Genomic DNA, 23,228 nt, shown 5'->3' with positions numbered 1-23,228 from the left:
AGATATGCTTTATCTATTTTAGGAAGTTTCTTCTGTGCCAAGTTTGGCAACGGTTTTGAATCATAAATAGAAGTTCAATTTTACAAAACACATTTCTCTGAATCTATAAAGCTGATCATAATTTTTCTCCTGTAGTGTATTAAAATGAATTTTTTTAAATGTTAAAATAACTTTGCATTCCTGGAAGAAAACCAACTTGGTCATATATGTGACTCAATTCAGTCTCCTAACATCTTGTAGATGACTTTCTACATATACATTAATGAATGAGATTAAAGTGCAATTTTCATTTTATCTAGGATCATCCTGATTCCATCTGAAGAATTTAATTATTCTTTTAGTACAAGTCTGCAGGTGATAAATCTGGTGTTTGCCTGGAAATATCTTTATTTCACCTTCATTCTTGGAGACTATTTTCACTTCATTCTTGGAGACTATTTCTACAAAGCAATCCACAGCTACTGTAGCAGGAGTTCAATCCCCAGCCAGGGAGGTGACCCACATGGCGAAGCAGACCTCTCCTGTCTCGCCCGCTGTTCCTCTCAGCAGTGTATTTCAGTGGATCTGCTTGTGCTGCTCCCCACTCTGTCTCTGGTGAATCCTCTCACACACACCTCCACCCCTCCCCACACCTCTGGCCTGTACCCCAGCTCCTGTATGCATAAATATTTTAAAAATTCTATATTGGTAGTTTTCTTTTAGCATTCTAAAGATAATTTAGCTTTCACTGCTCTATGTAGAAGTCAGCTGTCAAACTATTATTCCTTTGAAGGTAAACTGCAATTTTTCTCTGCCTTTTAATATTCTCTCTTTGCTTTGGTTATATAGCAGTTCTGACCATATGTGCACTCACTGTGGATTTCATTGTATTTATCCCACTTGGGGTATATAGGACTTTTGGAATTGGTGGATTCTGCTAATTGTGGAAAATTTACAGCTATTATCTCATAAACATTGCTTTTGTCCCGTCTTGCTCTCCTCGCCTTCTAGGATTCCAATTAAACAAATGTTAGACCCTCTCACAAGACCTCCATGTCTCTTATCCCTTTCCTGAATTTTCCATTATTGGTTTTTACATATTTTCTTGTGGATATTTTCTTCTGACCTTTATTCGAGTGCACTGTTCTCTCTGCAGATACAGTAACTTATTGCTAAACCTATCGAGGAAGTCTATTTACCATTTGTGTTTTGCAGTTATTGAATTTCTATTTTTTTTTATTATAAATGTCAATGTTCTGCCAAGTTTCTCAAACCTATTTCCTTGAACATAATATATTTTTTAAGTCTATATCTGGTGACTCCAAAACCTGGTGTCCTTGCGGACTCATTTTTATGAGTCCGTAAGGACTCATATTTTTTGCTTCTTTTGACATTTTGTTCTCTTCATGTGTCTGGTCATTTTTTATGTTTCAGAAACTGTTCTCATAAAATGGTAGAAATAAATGGAAACCTACAGTGACCCTTCAAATAGGTTTTGCCTTTGCCTCTTCCACACGCTGGGATCACTTACAGCCTGAGATCAACTTCATCCAATTTCATGGTCTTAGATGTTTCTGAAACTGAGCTGTATTCCTTGAAATGGCCTGTTTCTAAATTACTCTTGACTTACAGAACCCTTACCTCATAGACTTTCATGGTCTAAGCCAGAGGAAAGAAAGTATACCAGGGTTACCCCTAGTTGATTGGCCCTGAAAATTAATCCCTATTGCTTTAGTCCAAAGAGGTACTTTTACAGCCTTGCTATTCAACTTCTCACTCAGGAATTTAGTATATGCACTCAGAGGACAAAGGAGCTCCAATATGCACTCCTGTTCTTACACGTCTGTCTTTAGACCTCCACCATCATAAGCATCACAGCCAGGAAACTCTTCTGGCTAGTTCTCTAAAACCTTCAAGCAGATGTTGTATCTCCACAATTATTTCCCAATGGTCCCCAGTAGGAGAAATGATCCCAGTACCCAGTCAGTCGGCCACCACTCTAAACAGTAACCTCAATGTTGCTTTACACTTTTCAATATGAAGATACCTCAGTGAAAGTGGAAACAAAATACTGCAACAGCAGTTTAAAAAATCTGTATTCTGGGGCCTCCCTGGTGGCGCAAGGGGTTAAGCACCGCACTATGAAGCAATCCACAGCCTCTGCAGTACAAGTTCGATCCCCGGCCAGCCAGGGAGCATCCCATATGGCACAGCCGACCTCTCCTGTCTCACCCGCTGCTCCCCTCAGCAGTGTATTTCAGCCAGTCAGCCTGTTCTGCTCCCTGCTCTGTCTCTGGTGAATCCTCTTACCCCTCGCATCTCTGACCTGTAACCCAGCTCTTGTATGCATAAATAAATAAATCTTTAAAAAAAAATCTGCATTCTTTCTGGCATCGGTAAACAGTGTCTGCTTATCTAAGTAGTGGTTCTAGCCTCCTGACTAATCCTGTTGGGTAGATCATAGCAGAAGACTTCAATAAGGTTGAATTTCTTGACAGAAATGTAATTAGCACAAAAATAATGGAAAACAGCAATGAACTTAAAGAATAGCATACAAGTAATCTCCAAGAAAATTTACAACCCAAATTTCGTAAAAGTTTCATCCACGAGAAAAAAGCCCAGAAAAGGTCAGTATTTCAGAGCAGAAAGACTATAGAGATGTATACACAAACAACTTAGGATATAAACAGTGAACAAGCTCATATTTGCATTTTTTCCTAATAGGAAATGTATCCACATTATTCAACAATTCAAAAAGTATACAGTGAAAACATTCTCCTATCTCAATCCCCACCTGCAATGTTTTATGTAGTCTTTGAGAGATAGTTCATGCACATAAAAAGTGTAGATGTGTGTACACTATATACATACACATTTTTATACAAATAATGAGCATACTAGACACACTGTAGTGAAACACTATAGTGAACTTTGTTTTTCCATTTAGATCTCAGAGACATTTCTATAACTACCCATGAAAAGCTTCCTCATTCTTTTCTACAACTGGTTAATAGTTCATTGGATGGCTCTTCCGTAACTGAAGGTTCCCTGCTGATGAGCATTTATCTCCTCTCTAATCTTTTACCATTACTAACAATACAATAACAACCTTGTGTCTGTGTCATTAAGCAGGCATGTGAATAAATCTACAGGAGAAATTCCCGGAGGAGTGGATCGATGAGGGTATATTGTAATTTTTATGGCTAGTGACCAATTACCCCCCATAGGCATTTTGAACAATTTACACTCCCATCAGCAGTGTAAGCAAGCATTTTCTACTACACACCCGTGCCACCATAGTGAGATATCGAACTACCCAATGTAGTTATGACTTCCATTTCCTTTCTCATGACTTGAGCATTTTTCATGTTACAAGCCAGTCCTCATGAGGATAGCTTAATGGTTTAATGTAGGCAGGCGAAAAAGGTGAAGAGATATTGCTTTTAATTTTTAAGATTAAAGGCATATGATAACTTAAGTAAGAACTACTGGTAAAACACCTTGCAACTGGATTAAGGAAGGCAGGAAACAAGAAGAAAAAAATACATGTTTATTTTCAGAAGTATAAATTGTGGAGGATGCAGTCCTGTTTTAAAGAGAAAAAACAATTACAAATACAGCTTTTTTTAGGTTTCCCAAATTTATTTAGTGAAATTTAGACCACTATAAAGAAGAAAAAAGACAACTTTTCTATAGTATAGCAAGTATTCCTAGAGAAACCAGGACAAGTTATGCAAATTTTAGATGGACTGTGGAAAAACGTTTTTTTATTTTAGTGGAGATATATCTATTTTAGTATATATATTAGGAAAAATTGATATATCAAATTAGTAATAACAATACTTAGAATGAAACATAATGTGAAATGTCAATTTTTTACATACAATACCAAATAATAACCAAAAAATATTTGAACATATTCCCTAGTGTGGCAAAAATTCGTACTGTGCTACCTGAGTGGCCAAAGTCTTGGAAACAATAAATAGAGAAGGGAAATGGAAGCCCATGAATAACTCAACTCATAACCGATGTCTTCGAAAGTAAAGATGAGAGGGGGAAAAAGTAACTTCCGCAGATTTCATTTTAGACCATTTTTAAAATGTGTTTTCTTTTCACATTACCAGAATACTTTTCAGACACTCTGATCATGCTATAGACTGAAATTTGCTACATACTTTGTATTTTCTCTTCAAAGAGAACCAAAAAGCAGGGTTCTTTCTAAAGCACTTGAATTTCAGGTCAGAGTTCTTTAGAACAGGTCTCACAGGACTTCCCTGTCACTAAACAGGCAGCAAGGAGATAATTAGTCTGGTCTTTCAGATTCAAGGGCAGAAGAACCAAAAGCAGGTTATATAGTTATAGACTCAAGAGACTTAAACTAAAAGAAACTGGCTGAATTTATGTTTCCAGTAAATCCAGACAGCACGTGATCCAACTTCTCCTCGGTCCTTATGTGTGGCCATGCTCCCACGTGGTCATTCAGATTACGAAATTAGAACAGAACTGACTATCTCAACACGATAAAAACAATACACTGTATGGAAAACAGTAACCACAGGCAAATATATTCGTTTTGACATAAAACCACAATAGAAAACCAAAAAGCAGAAGGGTTCTCCAGCATGGACTGCCCACTCTTGTTCCATCCAATATGGTAGCTACCAGTTTTTCAATTTTAATTTAAATCATAATAGTCATCGATATGCAACATTTCCATCACTGACAGACAAACTTACTGCCCTAGTCTAAGTTCCTATACAAGAATCCTGAGCATGTGGGGCCTCCCTGGTGGCACAGGCGGTTGAGCGCAGCGCTGTGAAGCTGTCCACAGCCTCTGCAGTACCGTTTTGATCCTCCGCCAGCCATGGAGCAACCCACATGGTGCGGCAGACCTCTCCTGTCCCGCCTGCTGCTCCCCTCAGCAGTGTGTTTTGGTCATTCTGCCTGTTCTGTTCCCCGCTCTGTCTCTGGTGAGTCCTCTCACCCTTGCGCACATCTGGCCTGTGCCCTGGTTCTTGTATAAATAAATAAATCTTAAAAAAAAAAAAAAGAATCCTGAGCATGTTTGCCCGACGTGCTTCCAGTCCTTAACCTCTAAATGCAAGGCAGCTTTCAGGGTCATGCACACCAAATTAAGTTCTGCTGCTGACTTCAAGTTCACAACAGACTTTGCCCTTTATTTTCCCCAAAGCTCCCTAAACTTAAAAGGAAAGAAAAAAGGCCTATTCTAAAGTGATGCAACATGTATGCCTCAGAGTTTCACTGAATAAAGAGCAGCAGCTCTCTCCTCTTGGGACCTGAAGAACCCAGGTGCCACAAATAAAGGCCCATTAAAAAAATTACAGTTCATAAAAACAAGACAATCAAGATCACAGGAGAGCTCAGTTCAGAAGACCATAAATACTTTTCTTATTCTTCACCAAAACCTCAGTGAACAAACATGAAAACCCTCAAAAGGTATACTCAGCAGCGAACACTTTTTAGAAACAAGGTATGGGTATTCTGGATAATTACAAATTCCTGCTTTGAATATGACACATTGAGAAATCAAAACCCTTAATTCAATAACTAAATGTCCAGCCTCAATTAAATGACTTCATTCAGCTTCATCCTTAGGACTCTATTGCTCACTCATTGGATCATTTTTCAGAGAAAGGAGGCAGAGGATCTAATCAAACAAACTCCAAATTTAAAGTAATTTGGGGGTTTTACACCTAAGCCTGTACAACTCTGAGCCAAGCCAAATGCATGATTTTCACTGCTTTGGAAAGCCAGCTTATTTCTAACTCAAGGTTTCTAAACAGCAGCCCTACAGGCATTTGGGGCCAGATAATTCTCCCTGGGGCGCTGTACTGTGCTGCAGGGAATTGAAAGCATTCCCCCCACCTCAACCTGTGAGAAGAACAGCACCCCCTCCAAGTGGGACAATCAAAATTTAGGGGGTGGGCACAAAATGGAAATTGCCCCTGGTTGAGAATCACTGCGAAGCACTAACCACTGAGGCAGGTAACATTCTTGGTCATCTCAAGCCAAATTCCTCATATTCATTTGCTGCTCCTCCAAATCTCTGTGTTGAGGCTTCCTCTCACAATCCAGCAAATATTTACAGAACCTCTAGGACAGAACATCAAGAGTTCCAGGAAAAGAATAATCCCGTCCCTACCCTAAAGTTGGTTTCTTGAGGGAATGGGGTATCTATACAAAGAGCTATAACAAAATACACCGGATTAGACACTGTTCTGAATTGTTTTTTCTCCTATGGTACTCTCGTCCTACTGAACTGAAAACACCTTGAAGGCCGTAACATGCCCTGGTGTATAAGCAGTGAGTATATATATATATAATCAAGTAACCAACACTTGATTGATTAATGACCAATAAAAATAAATGATTGCAAGCTTCATTATAACAAGATGACAATTTCATATGGACAGCAAACACTTTGTAGCTAACTTGGATGAATAAATCTCAGCTGTAATCTGTTCCTCTGTAAATATGGGAACAAGAATGATGGTTGAGGGCCTCCCCTGGCAGCACAGCGGTTGAGCGCTGGGCTGCGAAACTGGCCGTCAGCCTCTGCAGCACTGGTTTGATCCCCGGCTGCAGGCGAGGGTCCCACATGGCGCGCAGACCTCTCCTGCCACCTGCTGCTCCCTTCAGCAGTGTGTTTCGTCAGTCTGCCTGTTCTGTTCTCCACTGTGTCTGGTGAATTCTCTCACCCTCCCGCACTTCTGACTATACCCAGTGCTTGTATATAAAAAAAAAAATCTTGGAAAAAAAAAAATGATGGTTGACAGGATTAAGTCAGATAATATAAATAAATGTCCACCTTCTGTCACAAAGTAAGCTTCAATTAACGTAGGCTATCACTAGTACTGGTTTGCTAATTTATCAGCAACAACTTCTAGCTCAAGGGGAAAAGCTTCGTCTGGGCTGCAATAAACCCCTCCATGACATAAAATCAACATGTTGCTTTCTGAGGGCAAGAGGAAGAATGTAGGTATTTCTATCAACGTCAGGGAAGAAAAAAGTGAATGCAAAAAAAAAAATCAGAAATGGGGAGGAGGGTGACAAAAGAGACAAGCCCACTATCCTCCAATATATTCCTGGGCTATTCCTAAGACCTTTCTTTTTAAAATGTTTAGGCTTGTCTGACATAAGCACACAGGATCTAAAGGGGAAGTGAAAAAAGAAACCTTAATTTATAAATAGTTACACACGTAAAGGACAGGTGTTTATGAGACTGAGTTTTTACTTGTTTCACCTTTTAGAAATCAGGCTTACAATTTCTACTACAACGTTAAATACACGCCATCAATTTTGAATTTAATACAAAGCAGGCCTTCCTAAGAAGGAAGATGTTTTATTTATTTTTTTAAAGATTGATTTATTTATTTATACAAAGCACTGGGTACAGTCAGAAGCGCAGGAGGGTGAGAGAATCCACCTGAGCCAGAGTGGGGAACAGAACAGGCAGACTGACGAAATACACTGCTGAGGGGAGCAGCGGGCGTGGCAGGAGTGGTCTGTGCCCCATGTGGGACCCTCACTGGTGGCTGGGGATTGAACCTTGAACCGGTGCTGCAGAGGCAGCGCTCAAGCACTGCGCCACCGGGGAGGCCCAGAAGGAAGATGTTTTAAAGGAAGAGAACATTAGGCAGGTCATGGGGAAAAGCTGGGTGGGCCAAGGCATGTGTCTGACTGAAGCAGCACTAGGAGACGGGAGGTGTCTGGGACAGAAGCAGAAGGCAGGGCGGTCCCCACACAGACCCACATCCAGGAGCAGTGCAGGGAAGCAAGGCCAGACCTCACTCTCCCAGCCAGGACAGCACCAGCACAGCCTGTGTACACTAGGCCGGGCACCACAGTCCCCAGAAACACACCCTCGGGTGATCCTGAGCAATTCCATCAGCACGAAATCTTAGTACCCACATTTTACAGAAAAGGAAAGAGAGAGAGAAGTGAAACGAGTCGCCAAAGGTCAACTCAAATAGTACAATGGAGAGGCTGACTCCTGCGGCTCCACAGCGGCTCCTCCACCGCTCTACTTCACGGTGTCTATTTTCATCTCACACCTGGAAAATTAATTCATTGCCGCTGCTTAATGACACCAGTTCTCTCCCTTATCCTTCTGTATTTCAAACAAGCATCCTTTTAGTCGCCTGGTGCATGGTGGCCCTAAGGCAGGCAGAGAGGGAGAGGCGAGTACACTGCAGACAGCCGCCCGAGGGCCCCGCGTGGGCACAAACCGAGGCAGGTGGGCACAAACCTAGAGAAAGGGGGCGGTCGTCAAGGCTGCAGTTGCAGCCCCCACTTCTGCCTTTGCTCTGGCTACTGTGTCCATTCAAAAGACCCCTCGGGGTCCCCCCTACGCCGGCTCTGCTTTTCGCCTCTCCCACTCTGCTGCCCGAGAGGACGGGGGCGCGGCGAGGGACCCGGGCTCTGGAAGGCCAGAGCGCAGTGGGGTCGTGGACGGAGCAATGGGGGGCTGCCCCCCGGATATGGGGGGCGCAGGGGCGCGTGGGGAGGCAGGAGCCGGGCTGAGCCGCGGGAATGGCCGGCGCCCGCCAGAAGCGGGGTGGGGTGGGGTGGGGTGGGGTGGGATGGGGGGTCGGGGCGCGCAGCCCAGCGGAGACCGGCTGGGGGGCCGGCGCTGCGGGGCGCAGGGGCAGCGCGGCCGGCGCGGCCGAGACCGTCGGGGCTGCCCCGAGAAAGCGGCTGGGCAGGGACCCGGCGTTTCGAATCAGAAGGCGAAACGCCTGGCACGCAGCCCCGCAGCCGGGGCCGGGTGGGGGCAGGGGCGGGGGGCGCGCGCGGGGGGCGCGGGCTCGGCGCGCTCACAGGGCCCCGCGCGCGAGGGGCGGCCGGGCGGGTCCCCCCGCGCCGGGCCCGGCCTTGCGTACCTGAGGCGGCCGCCGGGCCCTCCGCCGCCGCTCCCGGGCCGTCCCCGACGCCGCCCGCGGGGCTCCAGAAGCCCGGCCCCTCGGCCGCCCGCCGGTCCGACATCTGCAGCCGCGCCGGGAGCGGTCGCCGCCCGCCGCGAGGGCTCCGGAAACGGCCGAAGGCCGGGCGCGCGCGGGAACCGCGAGCCGAGCCCGGGCCGGAAGCGCCGCGCGCTCCCCCGGGCGGGCGCAGGGGCGCGGCGGGCGCGGCGGGCGCGGGCGAGCTGGGGCGGCAGGGGTTTAAAGTCAGGGCTGGGAAGATCTGACAGAACCTGGAGAAGCTTCACGAAGACCCGGCCGGAAACCGTGGTAGCCATAGAGACGCTATCGGAAGTTGGGGTTGCTAGGAAGCCTGGGCGCGTCCCCCAAGCTGCGTCATGGCCGATGTCCCTGAAGGTTACTATTCCGATCCGTATGGCGCTGAAGACCTGGAGCAGGAGGCTCCTGAACTGTCTGAGTCTCGGAAGTTGGCTGAAGATGCGCAGCCAGAACCCAAGGCAGAGGCTGCAGACGCGGAGCAGCACGTGGAGGCCGAGCAAGAGCCACAGCCAGAGGTGGGAGGAGAGGACTTCAAAGAGGGGGCGCAAGAGGGTGCTGAGAATGGACACCCCCACCTAAGGCCACACGAGCTGTCAGAATACGAGATTCCCGAGGAGTCACAGGTAGACCTTTCTAGAGAGACAGAACCCCAAGAGGTACAGTTGGAGGGGTTCGTGGAGATGGGAGAAGAGCTTCTCCAGGATGTGGAGGTCTTTGAGGTTGAAAACCATGAGCCAGATCTAGCGCTCCCAAAGGAAACCGAGTCTGAGGTTCCAGGGGCCACAATCAGTGAGACAAGATTAGAGTTACAAGAGAACATTCTGAAGGAATCACCCAGAGAGCAAGGTGGAGAGATAGAGCTACCATCTACAGACTTGACCAAACCAAAATTTCCAAGTGAGAAACCAAGAAACTCGATTAAAGAGGCAGAAATACAGCCGCCAGAGATGACCCCACTAGAGATTCCAGAGATGACACAAAGGAAGTCACTTGATGAGAAAAGGACAGAGCCATCTGAGCAGGTCAAACCAGAGCTTCCAGAGGAGACACAAAGAAAATCAGCCAAAGAGGTAGGAAAAGAACCATCTGAGCAGACTAAATCAGAGTTTCCAGACCAGACACCAAGTAAGTCTCCTGAGGAAACACAAAGAAAGTCAGCTGAGGAGAAAGTTCCAGAGACACTGGAAGAGATCAAATCAGAGTTTCAGGAGGAAAAATCAAGAAAGCCAAGTGAAGAAAGAGGTGTTGAGCCATCAGAAATGACGAAACCAGTTCAAGAGGAGACACAAAGAAAGTCAAGTGCAGAGAAAGTTCTAGAGCCACCAGAGGACTCTAAACCAGCACATCAAAAAGATAAACCGAGAAAATCAACTGAGGAGACAGGAGTAGCACAACCACAGAAGGCCACATCAGGGGAGACACTAAGAACATCAGAATCAATTGAGAAAAGAAGTCAAGTACCACCACAGAAGACTGAACCAGAGGTTCAAGAAAAGACACAAACAGAGCCAACTGAAGAGAAAGATCTAGAGTTAACAGATAAAGGACTACATAGAAAAGACACACATGTAGAATTTGTCAAAGAATATGAGGCAGAATCAATCCAAAGCAATTACTCGAGAGGGGTAGTGGTAGATTATGACTCCTATCAAAGGAGAAAGTTCCATAAAAGAGTGAAAAAAGGGTCTCTCTCAGCTAGCGAAGCAGACTCTACAAGTACTGACTACGGTTTTTATAAAACATTCCAAAATGCGTATGAGAATGTTTATGACAGTGAGTATGACTATTCCCTGGTAGATCAGTATGATTTTCAAGAGTCCACTACTGAAAATGGAAGTGTGGATTTATCTTCAAAGTTGGAGGATCTGGTACCTAGAGATAAAAAAAGACAGTCAAGAAGTAGTTTTGGGCTACAGCAATTTGATTATCTTACATGGAGTCCAGAGAAAGTTGCAGAGTGGATTAGCAAGCTAGGCTTCCCTCAATACAAGGTATACAAAGATAACATTTTTGGGGGATCATGGACTCTCCTCCTTTTACCTCTCATTTCTCTACTGTGACCTGAGTTCACCAATTCACTTGAAGGAGTATAGAAAAGTCCTGGACTATGATAGAGGAAACTGGGATCTTAATTTTGACCTTTCCACTGATGTATGTATATATTTTGGGAGAAGAATATGTTTGTTTTTCCTATTTATAGCAGTGATTATATTCTCTGCAATCTTTGAATAAAGACTAAGAAATTTATTTAGGCCTCTTTTCATAGAAAGTTGTATTTTTTTACTAGATTTTGTCCAAGGCAGACTTTTGGTATTTGGTGGTTGTTTTAGTGGCAGCTCCCTTAACTTGTACTTTTTTTTTTTAAGATTTATTTATTTATTCATACAAGCACTGGGTACAGTCAGAAGTGCGGGAGGGTGAGAGAATTCACCAGAGCCAGGGCGGGGAGCAGAGCAGGCAGAAGGACCGAGGTACACTGCTGAGGGGAGCAGCGGGCGGCAGGAGAGATCTGCGCGCCATGCGGGACCCTCCTCCGGTGGCCGGGGAGCAGCCGGGGATCGAACTGGCGCTGCAGAGGCTGCGGGCAGCTTTGCAACCCAGCGTTCAACTGCTGCTCCACCGGGGAGGCCCCCCCCTTAACTTGTACTTTTAACCTTAGTTTGTAACAATGATACATGCATATGTATCATGAGTGTCAACTAGTACTAATTGAAATAGCCAATTAACGAAAAGTAATTTTAGGGCCTCCCTGGTGGTCCAGTGGTTAAGTCTCAGTGTTATTACTGCTGTGGTCTGAGTTCCATCCCCAACCAGGGAGCTAACCCACATGGCACAGCAGACCTCTCTTGTCTCAACTGCTGCTCCCCTCAGCAGTGCATGTCAGTAGATCCACCTGTTCTGCTCCCTACCCTGTCTCTGGTGAATCTGCTCACTCCCCACACCTCTGGCCTTGTATGTATAAATAAGTTCTTGTATGCATAAATAAGTCTTTAAAACATAGTTTCATTAAAAAGATAAGGTAAACCTCTTATACCACTAATGCCAACTATGTTCTTAGGCGACCATAAAACAACACAAGATCTGGAATCTTTTGTATCCATACTTTAAATTTTTTAAAAAAGATTTACTTATTTATGCATGTAAGAACTGGGGTCTAGGCCAAAGGTGCGGAGTGGGGGGTTGAGAGGATTCACCAGAGCAGAGTAGGAAACACAACAGGCAGATCTCAGAAATACACTGCTGAGGGGAGCAGCGGGTGAGACAGGAGAGGTCTGCTGCACCAGTGGGTCAGCTCCTTGGCCGGGGATGGAACTCATGCTGCAGTGGCTGTCGATAGCTTGATAGCGCTTAGACTCTAACCCCTGCACCACCAGGGAAGCCCTCCATTCTTTAAATTGTAATTGAGGTGTGAAAGAAGCATTGGTTCTAACATACCAAAAAAAAAAAAAAATTACAAAGCAGTATGAAATGTCAAGAGCTTTCATGAAAAATGTGGTATTATTAGTATTACTAAAGTTAAATTTAAAACTAAAGTTTTTTCTCAGTAGAGAACCAAAGATAAATGGATTTCTTCCCTCCCTGACTCCCTCCACCCTTCCTACCTCCCTCCCTTTTTCCCCCTGCTATTTGCAGTGCATTTTTGAGTGATGCTGTCATTGTATTAACAGGAGTGTTTTACCACAAATTTCATCAGTGGCCGGAAACTCATCCATGTAAACTGCTCAAACCTCCCTCAAATTGGGATAACAGATTTTGAGGACATGAAGGTGAGTTGTGTGTAAAGTTTCCCTATAACAATGCTACCGTCTGCCTCAAGCCAACAAATTTTTCTTCCAACCTAGTCTCCTATTTCTGTCAATGGCGTCATCAACCCCCAGCCCCCCAGGCTCACAGGCTTCTGTTTTGATCCTCACAAAGACCTCAAGGAGTGTCAGTACCTCCTACAGAATCAGGTTTTCTCCATTCCTCCTTGTTCAAACTTTTATCACTTCATACCTAGAACATCCAGTAGCCTCCTGCTTTTAACCTCTCCCTGATGTCTCTTTGAACAGCTCTATTTTTAGAATCTCACTTTCCAAGTACTTATACACTAAGAAATCTTCTTTGAACTCCCTCTACTTAGAAGATAGTCTCAACTTCTTAGCTTAGGATTCAAGGCTTTCCACAAATGTTTGCAGCCACCACTCTTTTTTTTTTAAAAAAATATTTATTTATTTATTAATACAAGCACTGGGTATAGTCAGAAGCGCGGGAGGGTGAGAGAATTCACCAGAGCCAGAGCAGGGAACAGAACAGGCAGACTGACGAAATACACTGCTGAGGGGAGCAGCAGGCACGGCAGGAGAGGTCTGCGCGCCATGTGGGACCCTCGCCGGTGGCCGCGGATCAAACCCGCACTGCAGAGGCTGCGGGCAGCTTCACAGTCCGGGTGCTCAACCACTGCCCCACCTGGGGAGGTCCCCACCACTCTTTTCTCTCCCACTCCTCTAATAAATCTTCTGCACCAGCCTCCCAGGCCTAACTCATGCCCTCGCTAACCTGGCGTGGGCCTCCTTCCCTCTGCATTTTTGTTGTTCCCCTTGCCCTGTATGACTGATACCAATCTTAGTCATCTTTCAGTACCCCACTCAATTCTCACTTCCTCCTGCAGTCTTTCCTCACCTTACCAACCCACTGTAAACTCTCCTCCCTGGCTCTTAAACATTTTTTGTCTCTGACACCCATTGCGTTTTTTTTATAACACCATATTATTTTGTCTGATTTGCTACCTAACTTTGAACAAGTTACGTTAACCTCCCTGGACTCAATTTCCTAAGCTCTCTCTGGTACCAGCAGCTCCTGGTGATGCATCTCTGCATAAGTCCCTTTCATTGACAGTGCTCACAGTTTACAAAGCTTCCCATGTGCGATTTCATTTATAGATTATAATTTATAATCTCATTTAATATCTCCTAGCCCAAATGCCAATGATTTCATTCATGCTCATAAATGCTCTGCCTCAGTGGTTCTTAAACTCAGATAGTCTTCAGAGTCAGATGAGATTTAAAAAAAAAAAAACAAACTCCTAGACTCCATACTCCAGAGATTTTGATTCATTCAGTCTAAGGGGAGCCCTGGAATTTGTTCCTAGGTGACTCTTGATCAGACTTTAGAACCCTATAACTCCATATGTCATATAATTTAGAAAATAAAAAGATTATGCTTGTTAGTACCTAAGCTCTTTTCCTGGCGGGGAGACTATCAGAGGTAATCACCTTTCCCATCTTATCCTATCAGGGAGAAAATGACTTACCACAGGAGAGTTCAAACTTGACCACTTGGTGAAGGTGGTGTCTGCCAGCTTTCTTCACAATAAAGCCACTGTGTTTCCTTTTCATTTTCTCTTCATTAGAAGTGAGTTATTAAGTCCAGCCCATACTTAAGCTCCACCTTCTGGAGAGAGGAAGAGTTAATGGATGTGTAGTAAATGGAAAACAGTTAATGGATGTGTAGTAAAATTGCCATAGCAATAAATATATCGTGGGAGATAGTTTGAAGGTATACAAATAACCTCTTTAAAGTTCTGTCCACTAATTTTAGCATTCATCTGTGGATCTTACCTTTGGTGGTCATTCAATATTGTTCTAATGATGATTTTCTTTCCCCCTCTTTCCTTTTATACTTATTTGAAACTCTCTTAAGGTATTCTTTCAATTAATTGTACCTTTTCCCCCATCCAGGAGCTCTTTCAAATGACTTCTTGTGTCCTTTTAAATTGCTTCCCTTACGTACATATTTTAGCACCTCTTTACTTTTAGCAGCTATGTTCCTTCAGATTCATTTTGTATTTTCTTTCAGCAGGTTTACAATCAGCCTTTTCCCCAAGGAACCCTGGTTGCTTTTATCAGAGAATGGTATTTAGAAACCAAGCTGTGGGCATGCTGTGCTTATTGCTACTGGGTGTCACCGCTTCTCGAGACTCTCAGCAGACAGATCTTGGAACTATAGGTCTATATACCAACCCACATGTACACAAATATGTATCTCACTTCTGTGAGTATCTCAGACTGTATCCCAGCACCACGGGGGTCATTGTAGCCTTCCCCTGCTTCTGACTCCCTACCCACCCTTGCTTGTGTAAATGTCTTTCTCTGACAGTGAGAAAACTGGCTCCCTTTATAAGTATGTGTCCTTATGGGAAGCAAATTTATTAAATAGAGAGCAGTATACTTGTGTACAGGTCCTTACGCTACCAAGACAAACACTGGTTTTCAAAGTTAAAGTTATTTAGCTCTTTTCTTCAACACCCCCTTCAGTGAGAGTGTGTCCTACACACGAGACAGTTAGGTTCACTGATCCACAGCCTGTATTTCTATCATGGGTTCCCATGGCATCCTAGCTTTTTAAAAAAATTATATACAGTAAAATCATTCTCAGTAGTGTACGGTTCTATGTACAAGGTCATGTATCTACTACCACAGAACTATACAAAACAATTCTACTCCCTATAACTTCCCCATGTCCCCTTTGTCTACCCATCTGTAAGGGGCAGAAAGGACACAGAGCAGGTTCTCTATGACCTGAGCAGATGGGGTGAAGAGAGTCCTGGAGCCCTAGGTTGCTTTTCAGGCTTTTATTGAGATTTACCAGGTACACAGCAGGCAGAGGTGCTGGGGGGCTGGGTGGCTGGCAGGCCTCCCAGCCCCCAGCAAGCCTTCACTCTGTCTGGGCTCTCCGGCCTCCTCTGATGGTCTCTGCTCTCTGCTCTTCCATTTGTTCTCGTGGTTCTTCTGCTGGCGTTCCCATGACACCGCCCTTATAAGCCCAGCCTTAGCCCAGGTGAATCCCATCTACACATGCCCACACCCTATTCCAGGTGCCCACCATCAGGCATGCATTCAGACCGCAAGGATCCATCATCAGTCCTAATGGTGGGAGGGCAGAAAAGACTAATACTTTACTTACCCTACACCATCTCTCCACCCCAGCCCCAGCAACCACTCATATGTTTTTTCTCCTTATAGTTTCACCTCTTCCAGAATGACCAATAAATGGAATCTAATATTATATAACCTTTGAGTTTGGCTTCTTTCCCTCACATGAGGCATTTAAGATTAATTCATGTTGGGCTTCCCTGGTGGTGCAAGGGGTTAAGCACCACACTATGAAGCAATTGGCAGCCTCTGCAGCAAGAGTTTAATCCCCAGCCTGCCAGGGAGAAACCCCACATGGCGCAGCAGACCTCTCCTACCTCACCTGCTGCTCCCCTCAGCAGTGTATTTCACTAGATCTGCCTGTTCTGTTCCCCACTCTGTCTCTGGTGAATCCTCTCGCCCCCACAACTCTGGCCTGTACCCCAGCTCTTGTATGCATAAATAAATAAATCTTAAAAAAAAAGATTAATTCATGTTGTAAAATGAGCCAACAAGCAGATTTTAAGGACACTATGTCTGTTTTAATAATGGTGATATAGAATGATCACATTTGAAGCACAATTAGTCTTTAGAATTAATGAAAGTAAATTATAGGTTCTGATTATATAAATGGTGAATAGTTACAAACCAAACAGCGCATAATAAGTTGGTAATGATGAAGCAAAATCATCCGTATTTTATAAATAAGAGCAAGAACAAATGGAATGGAGCGTGCCAGAGGGAGGGAGGGTTGGAGGATGGACAAAATGGGTGAAGGGGGTCAATCAGTATAAACTCCAGGTATAAGTCACAGGAGTGTAATGGTTACTATAGTCAATAATATTGCAACATGTACTTAAAAGTTGCCAAGAGACTGAGTCCTAAAAGTTAACTTTGTTTGATGGCAGAGAGTAACTAGACTTAGTGTGGTAATCATTTTGCAATGTAGACAAATATTTCAATCATTATATTAGAGACCTGAAACCAATATATGTCAATTGTAGCTCAATCTAAAAGAGCAGAGCAGCAGCCTTTGAAAACTATGATCAGCATAAGATTAAGCATCGGTCAAGTAATAATAGAATCTTCTTGAAAACTACAGGTATCACAAGTATCTGCTGGAGGCCATGTGAAGTAGGTGTTCTGAGTGATCCCAGCATTGAGTGGGGGCCACCATCCTAGAATGCAGAATTAAGTATCCTTAGAAAATGCTAATATTCTCCATGTGTAAGGGCAGGAAGGACACAGTGCAGGTTTTCTAATCCAGCAGACCAGGTAAAGGAGGGAGTCCTGAAGCCCTCAGTGGCTTTTGCAGGCTTTTATTGGGATTTACCAGTAAATACCCAGTACACAGCAGCTAGGGGTGCCGGGGGGCCAGGAGGCTGGCAGGCCTCCCAGCCCCTAGTAAGTCTTCACTCTTTCTGGGCTCTCCGGCCTTCTCTTGCGTTCTCTCTGCTTCTCTCGTGGTTCTCCTCATGGTTCTGCTTCTTCTGGCGTCCCTGTGACACCGCCCTTATAAGCCTAATATCTCAGCACAGGTGTACCCACTTACACATGCCCACACCCTACACCCTCAGGCATGCATTCAGGACTGCAGGATTCATCATTAATCCTAATGGCAGGAGGGCAGAAAAACCTGATACATTTTTACCTTCCCTACACCATGAATACCAATATTTATTAACCCTAGTTGTTGTTATTAAGTTGCTATGAGTCTTAGGTAAAAATAATGTCAGTGGCTTGTTATTCATCAAATCTGAAGAAAGAACACACGGTTTTAGATTATAGCCCAACAGAGGATCCTCGTGGTCCATCAACGAACCTCATACCCACTTTAAAAATTACTGAATTAGAGGAGTGATGGTTAGAGTGTATTTCTTGATTCCACAGAGCTTTATAATGTTTTAATTCCTGCATTAGAATATTAACAGGATTGAACACTTTCAGCCTATAGCCTCATAGCTCTTTTGGTTAATTGTGGATATGCTTATGTCTACAAGGTCCCCCCTACGGGAACCATCTATAAACCTCAGGGACTCTGTGAAATAATCTCTTGTAACAAGGGGCATTCAAAAGGAGAGTTGAGGCGAGGTGCTCAATGTAGCAGCATCAATTACAAACGAAGAATCTTCACCTGTAGTTATTCGAGTCTCAATCTTAGAAATTCCAACTGCTACAGACCTCATTAGTATTCCCACTGGCAATGGCAGTGTCTTTTACCCACAAGCCCTCTCTAGAGCCTGAACAAAGCCATTTTATGCAAGATTTGAGAAGAAAGATACCTTGCCTATCTAAAATGCATCGCCACTGGGCCCTTTTGCTTCAGATTTAGAATTGTCTGTGGCATGAATTTTACAGCTTTGTAACTATGACTAGGAATATTAAATTAAAAAAAATCATTCCACATACTTCACTGGATGTGTTCTAGCAGCAGTTTCACAGACTGCATTATCATCCAGATGCAGAACATGAATTCAAACAGCAGTGTTATAATAGAGCTATGGTTAAAACTAGAATTTGAAAATAAAACAAGAGGTCAATCCAGAATATCAAGTGGCATGGTATTCATTGAATATAAATCAGTGTTTTAGAGATACTGAAAAATTGGCCATTTAAAGATATTTTCATAGAAAATACAAGTATAGATACTAAGTATAGCTAGGACTTTAATGCCTGCTTCTTAGCGGTTGACTTTTGTTTGAAGTCAAGTAAATTGAATAACTAGTTGCGTAATGATTTTACAAATTAACTGAGCCCTTTATTTATTAACTGAGCCTGGTTATTTATTAACCTTCCCAGAGATAGTCATGGCTCCTAATCTGAACCTTTTATCTGCTTATATGGTTGGTCAGATTGCTCAGCCAAAAGAAAAAACTGAACCCACCATGCCCATCTGATGTAAAGACTTAAAAACATCTTTAAATAGCATTTTAAAAAGGATAGCAAATAATGTGGCATTTCTTGTAAGAACTTTGTTTTGATAAAACCAGGCTAGTAAGCCTTTGCATGTTATTTCATTGTTTTATTTTCTCATAGCAATAACTTATGGGATTAGCATTCCCAGGGGCTAGGAAACTAAGTGAAATATTTGATTTAGTTGTATTTTCAGATCAGTCCTGTTAAAAAATTATCCTTGCCTTTCAGGTAATTTCTCAGCATACCCGGGAGCTACTGGGAATTGAAGAACCATTATTCAGTCGCTCCATCAGCCTTCCCTACAGGGACACTATCGGCTTATTTTTAGAGCAAAAAAGTCATAGTGGGGTCAAATCTGATTCTTTGACCTTCTCTGAATATGTGGAAGCAGCAGGGTTACAGGATTATGCTCCTCAAATAACTGACCCTGAACCATTCCACTGAACTTGAACTGTCAAACTAAATTATTCTGGGGAAGAAGTGTGACCTTTGGGGTTTTCTTTTTCTCCGTTTCAAGAAGGATAACCCAAACCTGCTAGCCAATTTCGTCACTGACTCACAGCAGCACCTTTCATTTGTCTGGAAACACAAAATTTCCCCATTCTCTCCTTTTTGGTTCTTTTGGTTGGTCGAATAATTAAATTAACATGAGACAGATTAAGAGAAGAAAACAAATTTAACTGAGTTATAAGGGTCCCACAATGACGTGAAAGGCCCAATGACATTCAGGCAAAATGAGATAAGAGGGGGGGCGGGGTAGAAGCCTGAGACTTCAAAGGGAAGGAAGACAATTCACAGGAAGATGGCAAGAGCAAATGTTTGGTTAAAAAAAAAAACATGTTTGCTGGGCCATACAGAAACAGTGATACCCAGAAAGGAGTCTCAACAGGCTTTGCTAGTTTCCTCCCCGTCTGCACGTCTAGTTCATGTTATCTTGATGTTAGATGAGGGTAGCTCCCTTCCTGGAACATGTTTTCTAGCTAAATTCTTTCTGGCAACTAAGGGGAAGGTCAAAAAGCTCTTCCTGATTCCTTTGGCTCTTGATTGTCTCCTGCTGGAAACTGTCTGCCAAAGCGGTACATCCTGGCCCCCAGCTCCTTTGGTGTTTCTGTTTTGCCCCTGGTCAAAGGTGGCAGCGCTTCTCTTTCTGAGTAACTGTGTTACCCAGCTCAAGAGGTCTGTCACTTGGATCTACCAGCCAAGGGACCAGAACCAAGTTTTGTTGTTGTTGTTGTTTTTGAGAAAGAGGATTCGTTACCTGTACAAGAAATGGAAGCCAAAGGATTTAGATCCCACAGACTGCCTCCCCAGCAAAAGATGGAGCGGGGTTTAAAAAGAAAGGCAAAAGCCAGACAAGGGACCGGCCGGTGACTGGACGGTGCTGGTCATCTGCAGGTGGTGAGGAGCATTCCTGCCTCCACATACATTGCATGCTCGGAAGATGGCACCTCAGGTCATCCCCCAGGTGTCGAAGGAGGCTGGTGCGACCTTCAGGACACAAAATGAAGAAGTGTGCATGTTCTGGCGTCTTCATACGCTAACAAACTGCTCAAAACAGACAGGGGTAAGTTGGAAGTGAAATAACGGTTTTTGTACCAACCAGCTACACTAACCACCCTCCCGAGAGTCACCAATAGTCATCTCTGCCCTTCTCTTCCCCGAATTTTGAGATCCTGGAACTAACCCTCTTATCCATTGGTTTCCTGGTTCTCTAAGGTCCTGCTTCGTTAACGATTGTAAGGGCTCCTAGTAATGCATCTGGTAGTGAGACCAGATTTTAAAACTAAAATCTGCTCGGCCAGATAATCCTCTCCACAGATACAGAAAAAAGAAACAGTTTTATTATTGAATCAGCATTAAATCAGTATGCAGTGCACATCACAAGCAAGAGTGCAGAGACAAGAAAATCTCACCCTTTTCTACAGCCAGGCACAGTTACATACGTGTTACCTGAATCCAATGGAGAAATAAAATTTCTCATATCTTTATGACAAATAGGAACATACTGCTGAGAGCCAGGCACTGAGGCTCAGCTCCCAGAAAGTCAGGGAGACCTGGGGCCACTCTCCTCTCTGCTTAGGTACATTTCAGAAAGAAAATGCCAAGGCCAGGGCAAGACAGTGAGGGGATGTGAAACCACCAGAGACTTACTCAACTTTTGAAACCATTTACATACACCTCAAAAACAGAGACAAAAAAGATTTACAATTAGAATTTTTCCAAAGGAACTGTTTCGAGAAAAAAGGAAGGGAAAATTCTCTTTCCCCTTTTGGTACCTGAGAAAAAAATTTTTTCAGAAATTTAGATTTTTATTTCTCGTCACAAAAAACATGGTTTATAGAAACACCACTGACTACAGAGTAGAGCCTGGGGCTGCCTGCCAGTGTCTTTTAGAGGGCACTTTTCATACCTTTATAAAATGAAACTCTGGCCAGAGTCCACCTATGACAGAACTTCTCTAAAGAAATTTAAAATACTCTGTGTTGCTTTTTTTTTTTTTAAGATTGATTTATTTATTTATACAAGCACTGGGTACAGTCAGAAGCACGGGAGGGTGAGAGAATTCACCAGAGCCAGAGCGGGGAGCAGAACAGGCAGAGTGATGAATCAATACACAGCTGAGGGGAGCAGCGGGCGAGACTGGAGAAGTCTGGGCGCCATGTGGGACCCTCACCGGCGGGGGATCAAACCAGCGCTGCAGAGGCTGCGGGCAGCTTCTCAGCCCAGTGCTCAACCACTGCGCCACCAGGGGAGGCCCTACTCTGTGTTCCTTGATGACTCCAGTTTCTAGTTTTATGGACATACCACTCTCTTCCCAGTCTCACTTCTTAATCCTAGAAACCACTGTAGGGCCACCATAGTCCAGAGGGGCAATCCCGTGCCCTGTCAAATTCCCTAGACATGAATGAATAATCAAAGGAATCCATTTTTTATATATATATATATTTTTTTTTTACATCATTGTTCAATTTTGCACAATTCATGCTTGTATGCTTTCTCCTCTCAGGTGTAGTCCCTGTAAAATTCCCACCACCAATTGCCCCGTGAACCATCACCATAGTCCTTTATGATCTTCTGTCCCCTGTTTTGATTCCTCTACCTCCTACTCCCTTGCAGACTCTGATTTATAGTTGCCTGCTAATTTTATTTTTTATTTATTATTATTGTTTTTTTTCCTGATCCCTTATTTTGTTCCCCTATATTCCTTCTATAAGTGAAATCATCTGATATTTTCCTTTTTCCTTCTGGCTTATTTCACTGAGCATCATCCCTTCTAGCACCATCCATGTTGCTGCGAATGGCATGAGTTTATCTTTTTTTGAATAGTATTCTACACCACATCTTCTTGATCCAGTCGTCTATTTTGGGGCATTTGGGTTGTTTCCATATCTTACCTATTGTATTTAGTGCTGCAATAAACATAGTGCTGCAGGTATCCTTTTGAATTAATGTTTTCATGTCTAAAGGAATCCATTCCTATCTTTTCTAACTAAGAGAAGGAACACTGTCTTGCATTAGTATTGGATTGTATTTCTGTGCTGTTAGGAATACATTTCTATTTGATTTTGAAACATTTATCATACTAAACACTGTTAACTCCATGGAACATTAAAATTCTTTAAAATAACTTCCATGCTGGCCTGTTGGCATTAGCACATTGTATGCTACTGTATAATAAACAATCTTAGACATTTATCAACTGTTGATACAAATGTTAGTCCTTGGCAGCATTTTATGTCTTACGTTTTTGAAGTTCAAGTGTACCTGAATGTAAAATTAATAGCATTCATAACAACTGTTAATAAAAATAATTAAATAATAAAAATTCATACCAACTGATGATGAACCTAATTTTCTTCCCAAATTTGACTAGCAAATTTTTGTCTCAAACCATTTAATGCCATACCATCTTGTTTGCCTGGTTCACAAATATTCAAAAAGCAAATGGAAATGAGTAACCCAACACCATAATGATTTACATGATTAGTGAATGATTTTGCTTAAAATGTACTTTAACATTTAGCAACCAATGGTTCTGTTTGATGACAGAGCATCGTGACATTCTATCTCAACTTGACATGGTCACTGCTGTTATGCTCTATTATAAAGACATACAGGAAACAAGTTTGCACTGTAAGATCTAATCTATTTTGCAAAATTATTTGTTGCCAGATATGTCAGATATTTTTTAAATGGTTTAAATGGGAACAACTTTAAGATAGTACCAGAACAATCATATATAGCTGAGATAAGCATTAAAGGAGTCATAATTCAGTTGATATTGTTTACCATACATTTTATTTCTCTAGCCAAAATGGTAGGAAAATCAAGCTGTATCATTTGTCAGCTACATATTGCTATAGGAAAAGAAGCGACAGTATGTAATTGTCCAATAATGACATTACAGATTATTTAGCTTTTAGAAGAGAAATGAGTTTATATTAGCAAGGCTTTCCTG

General features: G+C 43.1%; 1 protein-coding gene across 1 annotated transcript; it reads left to right on the top strand.

Moving 5' to 3' along the window:
• Positions 1-9,298: 9,298 nt before the first annotated feature.
• On the top strand, positions 9,299-19,213 carry SAMD15 (sterile alpha motif domain containing 15; the record flags this gene model as incomplete). Its single annotated transcript, XM_084240306.1, has 3 exons — positions 9,299-10,951; positions 12,629-12,727; positions 18,998-19,213. 3 exons carry the CDS (start codon positions 9,299-9,301, stop codon positions 19,211-19,213), a joined length of 1,968 nt encoding a protein of 655 aa, XP_084096432.1.
• Positions 19,214-23,228: the final 4,015 nt, after the last annotated feature.

This window comes from Talpa europaea, assembly GCF_964194135.1.
Source record: "Talpa europaea genome assembly, chromosome: 8".
Taxonomy (NCBI): domain Eukaryota; kingdom Metazoa; phylum Chordata; class Mammalia; order Eulipotyphla; family Talpidae; genus Talpa; species Talpa europaea.
This window is presented reverse-complemented; position numbering and strand designations above follow the sequence as displayed.